The sequence below is a fragment of the Vulpes lagopus genome, chromosome 5, assembly GCF_018345385.1.
Source record: "Vulpes lagopus strain Blue_001 chromosome 5, ASM1834538v1, whole genome shotgun sequence".
In the NCBI taxonomy this organism is placed as follows: Eukaryota; Metazoa; Chordata; class Mammalia; order Carnivora; family Canidae; genus Vulpes; species Vulpes lagopus.
This window is the reverse complement of record NC_054828.1, coordinates 15166036-15182879: the sequence shown is the minus strand read 5'-3', so window position 1 is coordinate 15182879 and position 16844 is coordinate 15166036. Positions and strand designations below refer to the sequence as shown.

At 47.5% G+C, this 16844-nt stretch overlaps 1 protein-coding gene across 1 annotated transcript in view; it reads left to right on the top strand.

Annotated features, from left to right (window-relative positions):
• BTBD11 (BTB domain containing 11) overlaps window positions 1-16844 on the top strand; it is a 309992-nt gene that overhangs the window by 186186 nt on the left and 106962 nt on the right. Inside the window, exon 3 of the mRNA XM_041757159.1 lies at window positions 9599-9803. Coding sequence (XP_041613093.1) covers window positions 9599-9803 — 205 coding nt within the window. The remainder of the gene's footprint in view (window positions 1-9598; window positions 9804-16844) is intronic.

The following is a 16844-nucleotide window of genomic DNA, read 5'->3' as shown; positions in this document are numbered from 1 at the left end:
CTGGGGGATCGGGTCCACCCAGGCTCTCCCACTGAGGCCATAGGAAAAGCAGAGGCCCCCTGGCTTTTCTCACTTTTGAACCAACTTGACTCCACATTTGTTTCCTTCCGATTCCACATTTGTATCCTCTGAGGTCTTGTCTCATTCTCTGCCTGACGCCCCAGCCTCATCCACCAGCTCCCAGGGAAACCCCACTGGACAGTCATTAATTATAGTGCTTGCGTTCTGTGGGTTAAAGGGGGAAAAGTGAGCCGTGTCATAAAATGCCCCTTGTAGTCGCACTAAGGCTTTCACGCTAAACTGTGAACTTGTTGCTCCCACGCAATGAGGCTATCAGAATGGAGCCGTTGATTTACAACAGTGAGGAAAAAGGGTTTCTGGGTCCTCTCTCGTGGGTGTCACCAGAAAGGAAAAAAAACCACCTTAGTCTTTGTTGCTTGGACAAGAGTGTCTCTCCCCTCGTTTGGAATGCTGGTGGGCTCTTCTCAAAGAGTCCTGCTGCCTCCAGCACCTGGGCTGCACCCATGACCCTCTGATGACAAAGTGGTCAGTGGCCTCTTGGTATTTTTCAAATATTCCACTCCACCACAGAGCCTTTGCACTTGCTGCCCCTTCTGCCTGGAGAGCTCTTCCCCTGGTTTTTACAAGGCTCCTCTGTCACTGTATTCAGGCCCCTGCTCAAATGTCACCTCTTCAGAGAGGCCCTCCTGTGACCACCCCACCCAGCCCTCCCCCACTGCTCTCTGTATGCTCTTCCTGCTTTAATTTTCTTCATAGCACTTACCACCGCCTCGTGTACTGTATGTTTATTTATATATTTCCTGTCCACCCCTCCAAAACGATAAACCCATGACAGCTGAGCGGGTTTTATTTTATTATTTTATTTTATTTTATTTTTAATATCACTCCATCCTCAGGGTCTGAAATAATTCCTGGCCCATGTAGGACTCAATAAATATTTGATGAATGAATGAGTGAATGGTAAATTTCCTGCTCAATCCAGAGTTAAGTCTTCCACTGTACCTAAAGACTTGGATTACCCGTGGTTTTTTCATTCTCTTTTCTAAGGGAAGGGGTTTGGGTGAGGAAAGTTAAACAGCAGTTTATGTTGCTGGAGAAACATCTCTGTTTCCTCATCTGTGCTGTGTGACATAAGGCAAGTGACTTGGCCACTCTGATCTCTGGTTTTACCATGTATGACAAGAGGTGATGATACTGCCTCCCCCAGGGTTGTAGGAAGTTTTTGAAAACAGACTGTAGTAAGTGGCAGCTGACTATGGGTGAGGGAAGAAGGTGAAGTTGCTGTCTCAGTTGCTTTCTTTGGGGCAGAAGGAACCACTGTTGGAATGTGGGCCCTTGGTCCTGGGAGAGCATATCTGCCATGCAGGGGAATGGCTTGGTGGGAGCTGCTGTGATAACTTGGGTCTGGCAGGTTAGAGCAGCATTTCCCAATGGCGGGACAGAAGATGATTGTAGGTGATACAGAAAACACTTTTTATTTTTAATTGCTATGAATTTTTAATGAGCACTAGAAAAATATTGGTTTCCCATTTATGGCACTGATAGGAAACTTCCTTTTAAAATGAGTGAAAGAATGAGCCAATTTAAAGAAAAATATTAAGTAGATAAATTGTACCTGCAGCCCACAGATAATGAGAGAAGTCCTGATGGTGATTCCCAAGTGTCGACATTTGGGAAACCCGGTTGTGAATGGATTCTATCAGGTTTCTGGAACCAGTGCCAGCTGCTGAAACACAGAGCAGCTAGTGACAAGTGGATTTGCTGTTTGGGGTGAAAACAGGTGAAGCAGTGGATAGCACGTACATAGAATGGGGTCTGAAGTAGAGCTAGTGATTACAGAATCCTTGTGCCAATTCCATCTCCCATGGCCAGCCCTCCTCAGAGATGTCCTTAGGGCCTCTGATCAGGAACTAGGCTGATGATGTGGTGGTGAAGACTATAATGGTGGTGGTGATGATGGTGGTGGTGGTGGTGGTGATGGTGGTGGTGGTAATGGTAGTGATGGTGGTGGTGGTGGTGGTGGTGGTGGTGATGGTGGTGGTGGTGGTAATGGTGGTGGTGATGATGATGATGGTGATGAGAAAAAAAAAGAAGTAGTGCTGAATATTTATTAAGCACTTAGGGTATGCTAAACTCCCAAGTGTTTTAAGGGACTTTCTGTACATTACTTCATTTAATATTGTGAGGTAGGTACTATTGTTATCCACCCAACAAATCCATTAGATCACAAAAATCCCCATTTATAGAGAGGTTAAATAACTCACCCAAGGTCACACAATAAGTTAGTGGCAAACTGGAGGCTCAGACTCAGGAAGTCTAAGTCCAAACAGCGTGTTTCTAACCACCACACACACTGCCCCTCCAGGAACAGGACTGTGAATGAGGCACAGCCTCTGCCCTTGAGGCTCAGTAGGGGAAGCAGATATGAAACACGACAGAATTAAGCGAGTAACATGTTTATTATCAGGTATTGTGGGTACACAGGGAAAGAGGAGATGCCGACTGAGAGCATCCTGGAGAGCTGCATGGAAGAAGTGATACTCGATCACAGCTTTAAAGAAAGTCTTCAGTAGTTGGGAGGAGGGAAAGGGCAACTCCAAGGTGAGAAAATAGGAGCAAAAAGCAGGGAACCTGGAAGTGCAAGTTTAGCTGAATGATGCTCAGAGGAGGTAGTTTAGCCCAGCCAAGGTCAAAGGTGTCCCAGCACTCTGGGGAACTAGAAGAGTGGTGTAGGGCCCCAAGACATGGACCTTCTCTTCTTCACTCCCTTGAGTTTTCTTGTTCTGAACTTTTTTTTTTTTTAAGATTTATTTGTTTATTTTAGAAAAAGAGCATACAGGCACATGAGCATCAGGGGCGAGGAGGGAAGCAGAGGGAGAGGGAGAGAGAGAATCTCAAGCCAATTCTGCGCTGCGCATGGAGCCCAATGTGGGGCCCAATCCCACGACCCTGAGATCATGACCTGAGCCAAAATTGAGAATCAGATGCCCAGCCGACCAGGCCACCCAGGTGCCCCAGTGCTGAGCTTATTCACTAGAGCTTTTGAGAAAGACAGACAGAAAGATGATACTCCAGCTTGACGTAGATGGAAGGTACAAGAAAGAAAACATAATCATCCTAATATGCTTATTATTCTCATAATACCAAGTAGCACATGCCATAATTCAAACTTCAGAAACTACAGACAAGTTGGAAAGGAACACCACCCACAATCCCACTAGCAGAGAAATCCTTAGTCAGCATTGTGGGGGTTGGTTGAGGGGGGGCAGTTTTATATTTAAGTGCAAAGTTTTTAAATAACATAATCCTGGTCCTCATGCTATGTGATTGTGAATTTCACTTTTTTTATACTTACCATTTTAACAAGAGGATTTTGTGCGTGTGTGAAATCACAGTCCTGGGTAAACATTTTTAATAAATACATACGTTTATTATTTTATCAATGGGTGTACCAGAGTTTATTTAACCACACTGTTATTTTTAAACATATATTTCCTCGTCGAATTTTGGATTGTATAAATAAGGTTTGGGTGAAAATCTTTGTGTGTAAAGACTTGCTGCATTTTGCATTCTAAGGCTGGGAAAGATTCCCAGAAATGGAGTTACTGAATCAAGGGTAAGGGGCATTCATTAGCACCTTGGCTACATCATGCCAGATTCGGACTTGGAGCTGACCGTGGCTGTGCTGGGCTGTCTCTGAAAGAAGGGTAGGGTGTACGTGAAGAACACAGGCATTGGAATCAGACCCAGGCTGGACTCTTGTCTGTGCCTCAGTTTCCTTATCTGTAAAATAAGGTTTCTCGACCGTGTCCTTATTGACACGTGGGGCTAAATTCTTTGTTGGGGGGACTGTCCTGTGTATTGTAGGACATTTAGCAGCAGCTGTCACCTCTACCCATTGGATGCCAGTAGCAGGCCCTTGGATGTGACAACCACACATGGCTCCAAACTTTGCCAAGTGTCCCCTGGGAGGCAGAATCCACTCGGCTGCAGATCACTGCTGCAAAACTGATCTAATGTGCATGCTTTGCAGAGCACATGAGACTTAGACGCAGTGCACGTGAGGTGCTTACTCGCCATCCCTGGCACAGTGCTGGGGCTCAGTGCATGGCACCTGTTACTGCTGCTCATAATAATAGTGACAGTGAAATTTCCCATGGCTGGATACTGCCCAGGTGACACCTATGAGGCCACACAGGATCAGCTCAGAGGCCACTCCCGGCTCTAGGAATCTCTGGGTCTTTGGTTCTTTGGCCAAGTATCCAGCAGTTTCCCTGTCTGCTACTTCCGGTGGTCACCATGCATCCTACTATTTTTTTTAAAGGCTATTTATTTATTCATGAGAGACACAGAGAGAGAAACAGAGACACAGGCAGAGGGAGAAGCAGGCTCCCTGCGAGGAGCCTGTTGTGGGCTCCAGGACCTGGGATCATGCTCTGAGCTGAAGGCAAACACTCAACCGCTGAGCCGCTCACGCGCCCCAGAATTGCTTGTCATGTTTTCCTGACAGGAGTCTTTCTCCCCTCACTGCCCTCCACACACACACCCCTGTTGTTTGTGGCTCAGCTTTCATCCTGCAGGACTGTGAGTGCTGTGCTGAGTCAGTTACTGGTGAGTCCAAGGCCTTCCACCTGCATGTCCCTGGGGATGAGGGAGGCCCCTTCAGACCCTGCCTGTACATGCCAACGCACTGGAAACCCAGCACCTCTGAAGAGTTTGCCCAGCAGTTTTTGAGAGTCCTCAGGTGGCATCTTGCATGTAGGCATCCCTTCCTCCTGCCCTGCCGTGGCTCAGCCCAACGTCTTGGCCTCCCACGAATCTCATGAAACCTCACACCTTGCCCCTGCCCATGGCTGGGGCCACCTTTGAGGACCCAGGCCTCATAGCCCAGGGCAGAACTGGAAAGTCTGCAGCCCGTTCCAAAGCTGCTGGCCGTCGGCCCTATCTGCTCTGGCCTCTGTGTGCCACCAAGGATGTGATTACTGACAGGTGCCAGGTAGAGATGGGCTGAGCTTTTCTGCCAAAACTCTGGGTGTGTCCAAGCCCATGATGATCTCTGGAGCTCCCAGTGTACTCGCTGCCACCAACAAATGAAGACCCCTTCTCTCCTGCCCTCCTGGAGGCAGCCTGGTGCAGTGGCTAAGAGACCCAGATGGCAATGGTTTAAAGCTCAGTGCTTGTACTCCCTGCCAGTGTGATTTGGCCAAATTATTTCCCTGGATCTCAGTCTTCTCATTTGTAAAGTGGATATGCTATCCAGACCTACCTTGTTGGGCTGCGTGCCCCCAAAGAAATATAATATAGGTAAAGCTCTCAGAAGCATCCTGCATGCAGGAGTGCTACATATGTGTGTGCTGGTGCCCACCATAGACAGCCTCACCCTGTGGCCTCAGTGCCCAGCTGCTGGGCTCCTCCCCATGTTCACAGCTCTCCAAGAAAAGCTCTTTCAGCTCTGCTGGGGCCTGGGCCAAAGTTCTGATCTGAGAGACCAGGCTTCTGTTGGTTCCAGAACTAGCTTCCTGCGTACGTCATTGCTGGTTACTCATATGTCCCTCCGGGCTCTCTTCCCTGAGGGCAGTACTCTGAGAGTGTATGTGGTCACAAAGGCAGATTGACCCACCAGCCACCACCCCTCCTGCAGACAGGTCGGACTCTGAGACCCTTCCACCAGAAGCCCTGCTCCAGCAAACAGAGGCTGACCAGTCTCCTGAGCCACTACCATGGAATCTGCAATAGCATATATTTGGGGAGACTCGGGATTTAGGCCTCAAAATCTTCACCAGAGTTTTTCTAAGGCCGCACCCTGAGGTAGAGTCTAGAGAAGTGCCTTTTTGGAGGAACTGGGGTGTCGTGATGGAAAACATGAGCCCTGGAAGCAGGGCTTGCAGCCTGCTTCCTACATGACACCTGGGGCCAGTTGCCCCTTGCCTTGATTTTCCCATCTCTGAAGTGGGTTCATGTCCCATTTGGCTCTTACGTAATTAAACCAGAAAGTGCATAAGTGGCTTGAGATGTGGCAGGTTCTCAGTATATTGCAATTCCTACTTCTGCTGCCACCTGCCTCCACTTCATGTCATCCTCATCAGAAAATTAAAAACATGATCCCTGTGCCCAGTCCCACCCCTTTCGTGCCATGCTGTTGTTTTCTTCCACGCTCCTTCTCAACATTCACCGATCAGGCTCTCTTACTTTACCAGAGGTTGGAGCCGCCCTTTATGAGACTGAATGATATGACCGGCCAGAGACAGGCATCTGGCTTCCTTTTTTAACTCCCTCCCAAGGAGCAACGTTTCTAAAAGATGAAAGGGTAGAGAGAATAAGGACCCAAATGCACCCCAAACGGACACCTGGAGTGAGCAGCTTTGTAGCACAGGTTCCTAAAAATGTCAACCCCGGCATGAAGCAGCAAGTAGCACACTGGGTCGGAGCACTGGCAGGACTGTCCCCGCATGGCCCAGGCACCCAGCCTCCAGGTCTCACCATCCAGAGAGAAGAAAGAGCAGGTGGGCCCTGAGCCTAAGAGAGCTGGTTATTTAGGATCAATAGTGTGCCGGGCCCTTCTGGGTTCTGCACTGAACCCTTACAACCACCTGATTGGGAGGTTGAGTGACTTGCTGGGATGGGCGCAGATGAGCGGCAGAGCTGGGATCTGAATTCCTTCTCCTGACTCCTCCCTAACTTAGAGCACTGGTTCTCCATTCTTTCCATCTGCAGGCTCCCCTTGGGGTCTTCCCAGCCCACCTGCCTCTAACAGAGAATTTCCTTCTCCGATTGATTGTTTTTTTATTTTTTTTATAGCTTCTTGGGCATATTTTCTTGTTGTGGGAAATGGACAAAGGAGGTTGAGGCTCTGAGCTAGGCATGGTAAGATGCAGGGGGGTGCGGGAAGGGCACCCCCCACTACTCTGTTCAACCCGTGCATCTGCTTGCTGTCCAGATATTAAGCTTGGTGGATTGCACTCTGCTTTGGTTGTCCCTTTAAAGCCTTAGGACTCTGACAACATGGAAGTTTTCTTTCCTCTGAAAACTCCTCTCTCAGAAATAGTGGCCCCTTGGGATCTTGTCTCAAGAAGTATTTAAAAGCGACATGGACACTCAGTGTATAAGAGCTCTGTGATTGGTTAACCATGTCTGCCAGGGACATGGACTAGAAAGGGGAATATTTGCTGTTTCTGCCCTTGGCTGAGAGCATAGCTCCATAGCTGATTCCCCTAAAGGGAGGGGGGCTTTGAATTACCTCCTTGTCAATCTTCTTTCAAGGAGGTTGCCCCACCCTCAGACTAGCAAGTGGGCTCTGGGCCTTCAGAGGAGAAACTCCTGCGTCTCACTGAGCCTCACTTTCTTGGGTTTAGATTTGAGGTGAAAGTGTCATGTTCAGGGGCGCCTGGGTGGCTCAGTGGTTGAGCATCTGCCTTTGGCTCATGCTGGCCAGACTGGGGAGCCAGGCTGGCCGTCAGAGCTACACAGTTCCCAGGGCATGATCCCAGGGTCCTGGGATCGAGTCCTCCACTGAGCTCCCTGCTCAGTGGGGAGCCTGCTTCTTCCTCTGCCTGTGTCTCTGCCTCTCTCTCTCTCTCTCTCTCTCTCTCTCTCTCTCTCTCTCTCTGTGTGTGCCTCTCATGAATAAATAAATAAAATCTAAAAAAAAAAAAAGAAAGAAAGAACGTGCCATGTTAAAAGGTACAGGTGGAGGGCAGAGAAGAGGTGGGCTCTGCAGGCCTGGTTTCAACTGGGCAGTGAAGGATTGGGAATGGGGGAGACGGTCTCCCTCCCTGACCAGGGCCTTCCTGGGTCTGGGGGGGCGGCGGCGGAGGTGGGGAGCGCGGGGCAGGGGCAGTAAGCCCAGCAGGAGTTGATGTTTCAGTCTTGAGCCTGAAAGCAGAATTCCTTCTTCTTCAAGATCTTGTCTCTTAAGGCCTCCAGCTGGTTGGTTGAGGCCCACCCACATTTTGGAAGGTAGTCTGCTTTTCCTAAAATCTACTGATTTAAATGTTAAAAGTGAATGTGAAAAAATACCTTCATGGCAACTATAGACCAGTGTTTAACCCAACAACTGGGCCCCATTGCCTCACCCAGTTGACACATCACAAGCGGCTCAGGTGTTTCCCAGAGCATGCAATACATCCCACTGGGCGAGTGGGACAGGGCGGTACACACAATGACGTTGCTCATGGAGTGACCCTTTTAAACTCTATTTTAATTCTAATTGCTTCAAGGAGAAAGGGTCCATTAGGTGTGAGCCCCTAACACTTCTCTAACCCTTGTTATTTGTAACAACAACAACAAACAGGACCAGAATTCAGCTATAAATTAATTATACTGTTTTGTTTTCATCTGATTTAACTTTTACAGCAAACTTCTGTTTATGGTAAGTGATCTGATCTTCCATTTAAGATAAGTGCAAGAACATTCCTTTTTAGATATCAATACTTTAAAATACCTGAATCAGAATCCATTTAAAGTTAGGTGAATCATGGCACAGATGGTGCTTGGCTACAGCTGCACTCATGAATGAAGGTAGCACACAAACAACCCAGGTTTGGGAAATACCACCTTAACCCAGAAAAGTCAGTGCTTCCAGGCCCAGCCAGCCTCCCCACGGGAAGATCTCCCTGTGCGGCCAACCTGAGAGCATGCAGGCTTGGTTTGATGAAGCAGAAGCCTGGTTTCCTTCGGAGAAAGTAGGAGAAAGACTAGAGTGTCTTCCCAGTTTGCTAGTGCTGGGAAGAGTAAGAGCCCATGTTCTCAAGGAGCTTGGTTTGCATGGATTCTGGAGCCAGACTGCCTGGGTTCAAATCCTGGCTCTGCCGTGTGGATGCTTCATGATTTTTAGAAGTTATTTGACCTCGTTCCTCATCCATAAAATGGGTTTACAAAGATACTCATTTTAGGGTGATGAATTGGGGTGCTTAGAACTGTGCCAGTAATAATAAGTGTCTGTTTGTAATGAGTTGCTGCCACTGGGGAAGACCCACAAGGAAATGGCAGCTCTAACACAGTGCCCCACATGCTGGGATAAGGAAGTACAATGTGATACACACACAAAGGAGTCGGGAGGGGTGGAATTCCAGGAGGATTTCCTGGAGAAATTAATATATCAGCGGATACCTAGATGATCGGTAGGAGTTAGCCTGGAAAAGGGGAGGAGAGAATGTTCCAGATTAAGGGAATAGAATATGCACACGCTCAGAGGCAAGAGGCAGTATAGTCCGTGACTATACTTGTGATTGCAGGTAAGGCTGTACTGGCTACAGCAAAAGATGTGATAGAGGGTGTGTCCCAACATGATGCACACAGAGGTACCTTGTTAGAAGCCGTGGCCTCCAGAAGGGCAGGACCGTGGTTGTCTTAGCAGCCCTCTGTGCTTGAAGTCGCAGCTCCAACCTGGTAAGCATAGAGGTCATACGGTGACTGGACAGACGCTCTCCTCTCTGCTCGATGTGTGACCTGATGGTCCCAGACGGCCACTGCAGTGGAATGAGGGGAGTCTCAGGATCAGAATCTCTGCAGAGATCTTCAGCACATCTCTGCAAGGCGTGGCTGCCTGAAGGATCTGAAATCTTACTTCTGTCCACAGGTGACCTGGTGTCCCGAGCAATGCATCACCTGCAGCCCCTCAATGCCAAGCACCACGGCAACGGCACCCCCCTGCACCATAAGCAGGGGGCGCTCTACTGGGAGCCTGAGGCCCTGTATACCCTTTGCTATTTCATGCACTGCCCGCAAATGGAATGGGAAAATCCCAACGTGGAGCCTTCCAAAGTCAACCTCCAGGTGGAAAGGTAAGACTCGCCTTGGCCCTGGATGGCCAAAGAGAGGAGCTCCCCTCTGGCCACCACCACCCTGTGGTGGGTGGGCACTTCCTCTAGGATGGGCAGGGGTACAGGAGGGGAGCCAAGCTGGCCGTCAGAGCTACACAGTTCCCAGAAAGTCCCTGGAGGGGTCCAGGTGGGAACTTTGTGGCCCGAGGGGGTGTCTGAGACCTGGGTGGGGTCTCTGAAATGGGTTTGCATAGGGTTGAGCCAGCCAAGGATAAACATGGCCTGAGTCAGGAAGGTGGGTCTGCAGATGCCGAAGGGGTGAGGGGCCCTGCTGCTCAGGGTGGCTTCATTGTGAAGGCAGCCATGAGAGATGCCAGCTCCTTGGGTGGGGGGTCTTCACTTCCTCATGGCTGCCCTGGGGGCACCTGTGGGGACCCTAAACCTCTTCATAGCCAAAGTGAGTCCTGAAGGTGCGCCGGAGACCAGCTTGCTCCAGCAGACTCCTCAGGGGGAGGGAGGGAGAGAAGGCTTCCAGGCAGAGGCAGAGGACTCTCCCTCTGACCTAGCTCCTGGCCCTCCCTAGCATGGCCCCTCCACTTCTCCTGCCTCAGCTTCCCCATCTGGAAACCAGCAGCTCAACTGTACGGTTTCCAGGTGCCCTTCTACCTGGAAGACTCCAGGACTCTCTGAGGATGGTCTCACCCTCCCAGAGGCAGGTTGTCAGCAACCAGACTCCTGGGGGCACCCTTCTTCCCTGGGGAACAACCCACAGAGTCCATCTCCCCACAGCAACTCACCAGTCAGGCCCCGCCTCTGCACAGGCCTGTCTGCTCCAAAGACTTCGGTAGTGACCCATATATCGAAAGACTGGTTGGGACACCCGGGAGGCTCAGTGGTTGAGCCTCTGCCTTCGGCTCAGGGCGTAATCCCGGGGTCCTGGGATCAAGTCCCACATCCGGCTCCCTGCATGGAGCCTGCTTCTCCCTCTGCCTGTGTCTCTGCCTCTCTCTGTGTCTCTCATGTGTAAATAAATAAAATATTTTAAAAAAAGAAAAGAAAAACACTGGTTAAGAGAGTGGACTCTGTGGTCCAGACTGCTGGCTTTAGATCCTGGCTCTTCCAATTAAAGGTCGGAGGAGGGCGAGGGCCTTGGGAAATCGCCTTAACCCATCTCCCTCCCGTGCCTCAGCTTCCTCATCTGCAAAATAGGGCTACTGAAAATAAATCCTGCATAGGGCTGTCGGAGGACTGAGTGAACCGAACAGCACCCAGCAGATAGTAAGTGCTCAGTAAATGCTGGCTCTTGTTCCTATTATCGAAGACACCATCTGTACTTAGGCAAACAACTCCCAGTTTGAGCTCAATGCGGTTTTCTTTTCTCTGTTAAATGGTTCCAGGCGGTTTTGAGCTGCTCACTGGCTGCTTGGCCGCTACAGGGATGGACTGGGGCTGAACTGGGCTCCCTTCTGAAACCACGTCTCTTGGCTTTCATCTCAGGGAAGAGAATGGAGCATGAGTTAGACAAAAGTCGCTGTTTTTGTTCTTGTTGATTTTGAAGCATCCTGAGTTAGCATGAATATTTCAATCCCTCCTGGAGTCCGCTTCGACAGGCCTCCTGATGGCGATCTAGGCCAAATCAGCGGGTACCCTGTACGCACATTCAGGTGCCAGACATGGCCAAATTGGAGAGGTGGCAAAATGCTCACTGTCCCTGGGCGGATTGTAACCTCAGTCAGAGACACTGAGACTGCTGCCAGTGCACAGCCTGGGCTCTAAGCAAAATGAAGCCAGCAGGCTTGACTCATGGGGCATCTAGCTCCTGCCTCCCCTAAGCCCACCAGCTTGTGCGATAGTGACTGTGACTCACTCCCACCACTGTGCACATGACCCCCAGGGAACCCTCCTCCCTCCATCTCCAGCCAGGCAGTGCCTCCTCTGAGCTCCAGAACCTTCTCGTCCTACTCTGCCTCAGTTTCCCCATCAAGTCTCACACACGCAGATGGCTCTTCTTCTCATAGCACCTTATGCTTTTCTGCATAACACTTAACTGCAGTCACTAATCGTAATTCTGTTAGCTGTTTGTTTATTGCCCGTAAGCCTCATGAGGGCAGAGAACACATCTGGTTGGTCGCCACTCCACACCTAATGCCAAGCTCAACATCTGGTGCACGGTCAGGGTTCAGTAAACATTTGTACAAAGCATGAGCAAACTCGTCGATCTAGCAGCCTTGGAACATTTCCATTTGGGTGTGCTCACAACTGTGTCAAATCCGAAGTTATCCTCTTTCCCCTAAAACCAGCTCTTCTTCCTCTCTCCCTCGTCTCTAAGAATGTCGTCTCCACCAACCTAGTCACCGCTGTCAGAAAACTAGACCTTGCCCCATGCTTCTTCCTCTCCCTCACTTCCTCCTACAGCTGCTGGTCAGCAGGTCTTGCTGATGCTGCATCTACAACATCTCTTATCCCCCTGCCACCCCCAGATTCCTGCCACTGTGTGCTTGGCACCATGTTCCCTCTTACTTCTGTTACTGCATCTGACTTCTATATGGTCTCCCAGGATGTGAGGCTTAATATCCTCTGGCCAGTTCCATCCTCCTCGTGGGCACTAGGCTGAAACTTCTAGAATCTGAATCTCACTGCATGTTGGACTCCTTGCCCCCCACTCAACACATGTGCATGGCCCCATTACATCTTCCATTTCATGGCTTCCATCTTCCCTTCTGGAATCTCTTTCAGGATTCAGCAGGTAGCTGGAGTGGCTGTAAGTCTGGGGAGACCATCTGAGGTTTCTAGACTCTCTGGGACAAGATGTCAAGACACATGAGCCTTGAGGGAGAGCAGAGGAAAAAGAACATGGCCCAAAATATGTGGGAATCAGTTCTGTCTCGATCTTTCCTGTCTTCTTTGGTTGATTTTTCAGGGGTCAGCGCAAAGTGCAAAGTGGAACTTGCCCTTTTTTTGAGCCACTTTGGGCCTCTAGAAAGAGTGTGGATATGGGAACAAGATTAATATTTGGCTTTGTATCTCAGCCCTGCTTCTTCTAACTCTGAGGCCTTGAACAAGCCACTCCTCCTCACTGAACCTCTTTTTCTCAACTGTAAAATGAGTTTGAGACCAGCCTCCCGAAACTGGTGTAAGCCACGAACTCAATATTGTAGCTAAGCCCCCAGTACCATGCCTGGCATGAGAGCAGCTCTCCTCCTCCTCATCCCCCAAAAGAGTAGCTGATATTATACATCTTTTTATCTGGTGAGGCAGCTCCAAGATGCTGTTATCTTTGTCCCTACAAAATCCTGTGTGTGTATTCCTTTTGGACAAAATGCTCTTTCTCCTGTTCCCTGATAGAATAGGCATTGGCATTTACCATCTAAAATCACACACAGAAAGGCTTCAGAGGAGAATGGACTCCTGTTTCCGGTCAAGTATGCACACCAGCTCCAAACAGAAACCTCTGAACAAGAAGTTTCCAGTGGGAGGTGGACTCTGATTTTGAATTGTTTATCTCTGTCTCTCTCCCTCTCTCTTTCTGTCTACACACACACACACACACACACACACAATCAACCAACATTTCCTTAACTCTTTATTTTCACTCTGGCAATGTCAAGTAGGGCCATAGTGCTTGTCTGGTTTTTCACTAGACTATATTCTTCAGGAAAAAGGCTGAATGTTATTTGCCTGTGTCCATGCTGGGCAGAAAGTCTGGAAACATTTGTGGACTTAAAATATGGCTTGTTTTGTGCCTCAAATCATCTCTGCTTGTCAGAAGAGCCTTTGCTGGCCCAAATATTTGGAAGTAGGCCTACAGACACTGTTCTCCTCTTTCATGTGGGCTTAGCTTTAGAGTTGCTACATTTGTTTTGGATAGTTTCATTTTTCATTGCGGGATTTTGAAGCAGCTCAGTGCCAGTGTGAAATTTCTATAGTTCAAGTTTTTCCAGAACATTGGCTACTAGCTTTGGAGCTTCTAAAATCTTTCAGAGCAGTTCTTGGGGGCATTAGAAGCATGCACTGGGAACAAGTCCTGGAAAGAGCTGGTGTTCCAGAATGAGAGAGATAGGCATGACCCAGACCACATGGACTAGAGACTGAGACTATAAGGCCATACCTGGAATACCATTCAAGTCAGGTGTTTGCAAAGTCAACATGGAGGAAAACATTCTTTATCAAGGAGAATCTGATCTTTAATATCACTGAATCTTCTGTGTGCCAAAGGCTGGTGGATTTATGATGCTCTGTAAAAAAAACAATGCTGACCTTGCAAGTGCCTCCAGGAAAGAGAGTGGCTTCAGATTCCATCAAAAGAAATAAATTGCTATTAATTATGGTACCCAGCCTTGACACCAGCCCACCTCACTGGTTTGTGACTTAATTTTTTTTAATTCCTTAATTCAATTTATAATAAAGCTCCCTAAAAAAAAAAGCTCCCTGAGGGCAAACAGTCTGCCTCTTATATGTTTTTCTGGAGCCCAACATAGTATTTTGGCATATTACACATTACATGTGCTTTTTTTTTTAAAGATTTTATTTTTTTATTTTTTTATGAAGAGACACACAGAGGCAGAGACATAGACAGAGGGAGAAGCAGGCTTCTTTGTAGGGACCCTGATGGGGGACTCAATCCCAGGACCCTGGGATCATCACCTGAGCCAAAGATGCTCAACTGCTGAGCCACCCAGGTGCCCCACATTACACATGCTCAACAAGTATTTGCCAAGTTAGTTAAAAATAAACACAATCAATGTCATCAATAAAGCCTGTTTTGTATTGGATCATCAGATGTTTTACAGAGAAATCTTAGCTCAGATGTCATCCTTATTTCTGATTTTCATTTATCCAGTATTTCTAAGAAATGTCTAAGAAATAGGTAATTCTACTTAATTTTTTCCTGGGACAGAACCTTCAGTAGTTTACATTACATATCTAAATAAACACATATCATAATATCATCAATCAATAAAATCTTTAGGTACTTCAGATATTCTTACTTAAAAAACCTCAGATTTTCTAAGATTTATAATTAGGCAACTTTTATTATATATGTTTATGTGTAAATATGTATTTATGATTAAGAGATATTTTATAAGGTTTATTTTGGCAATATTTATTTTACTAATGGTAAGTGTAAACACTTTAATTTTGATAGTAGGAGCTATATGAGGCTATTGGTTTTAAATAGAATCATCTTCAGGTTGTGACAAGATTTTCCTCCCCCATATCATTATTGAAAATATCAGTGAGTGATTCCTAGATGTGTTTGGCCATGGATGGCTTCAGTAATGACCACAAAATGAAAAAATAGTAGGATAAATTGGACTATTTTGTTGCCTGAGAAGATCAAAGATGGGCTTTATGCAGAAGACTACACAATTAGGTAGTTTTATCCTCCACCAGTCTCACTGAAAGCAAACACATACCTAGGCAGTGGCAGCTTATGCCCCTTTTGCAAGCAGAGCTGTATAAACAGATTTGGTGTACTGCCTCCCAGGGGCAGCTGAACCGAAAACATGAATTACAGTCACCAATCACCAGTTGTTTGGGAGAAATGAAACAAAGCTTAACAAATAGAAAAATTTACACTTGAAGAAACAGAGCTAATAAAGCAAACATAATAGACATTAGAAGTTAATGGTACCCAAGTACATACAATCACCCTGTCAAAAGATCACTCCAACACATCAGTTCTTGATGTTTTCTCATCTGTGACATATGGACAGGTGATAGTCTAATGCTAACATACTCCAATGGACATATGCAGGATTAAACAAAATTTCTGGCATGCTATTATAACTCTTGTTCCTTCACCCTAAGAAGTGCATATTAGAATGCAATAGGCAGAGGTATCCTTGACACAAACAGCACTACCAGTCAAAATGTTTAGTTGCAAAGGTTAAATCTACTATGACTGCTTAAAACAGAAAGAAGACCTCTGGGAGGCCCTGTGGAGGTAGAAGGTTACCAGATCCTTTCCCTTCTGTATGAGAATAGGACCTTAGGTTAATTCTCTAGCCCTCTTCTCCTGGAAACATGATAAAAATTGCAGTATCAAGGCACCTGGGTGGCTCAGTCAGTTAAGCGTCTGCCTTTGGCTCAGGTCATGATCTCAGAGTCCTTGGATCAAGCCCTACATCAGGCTTCCTGCTCAGCAAGAAGCCTGCTTCTTCCTCTCCCTCTGCCACTCCCTCTGCTTTTCTTTTTCTCTCTTTCTCTTTCTCTTTCTCTTTCTCTCTCTCAAATAAATAAATAATATATTTTTAAAAAATTGGTGTATCAACTATGTTACCAAGCAGCATGCTTATAGTCAGAGTAACTCTAGATTAATAAATCTGATTTGGCCTGCTGGCACTGTGAATACTTGATAAGTATCCAGAGCTTTGGGTTTCCCTGAGTTCATTGGCTCTTGTCACTGGCAGTGTCCTTGCAGGAACCTTGAAAACTATATCTGTGGAGTTGCTACAAGAGATATTGGGGTTCATAAACCAGGATAGTTCCCACAGTCACCCAAGTGGATCTCATATTCTTGCACCTGTGTGTTACCTGGGCAGAAGATAGCTCAAGGATGGCTGGGTGAATTGCTATAAGGCATTGCTGAAAGGAACGTCTGATGTCATCCTGCTGGGCCATGTGTGGTCTGTTAATCCCATGAGTCTAAATGTTTAGTAGAGTTTAAAAAAGACTTCTGGTGAGTGTTAAAGCCAGAGAACCAGGCTTCAGGTCTGCACAATCTAGAACAGTGTCCAAATGTCCAAGCTGCACCCCAGCAAAGACTCCAAGGCTGGGCACAGACACCACCAGGGCTGCACAATGGACATTCCTAGCAGGACCTCTGCACCATTACCCATGAAGCAGCTTTCTACCAACACCCTAGTCAGCCTCATGTTCCACCTATGTCACACTACTTGCTTCCAAATCAATGGAGCCCCGGGCATATGCCTGCACCCTAGCCACAAGGGAGCCTGGGAAGGTGACTTTCTACCTTGTTGAACCAGGGACTAATAATATGGGAAATTCTTGAAGTCATCAGCAGCCAAAAAAGTTGACAAAGTTGCACATGAAGTCATC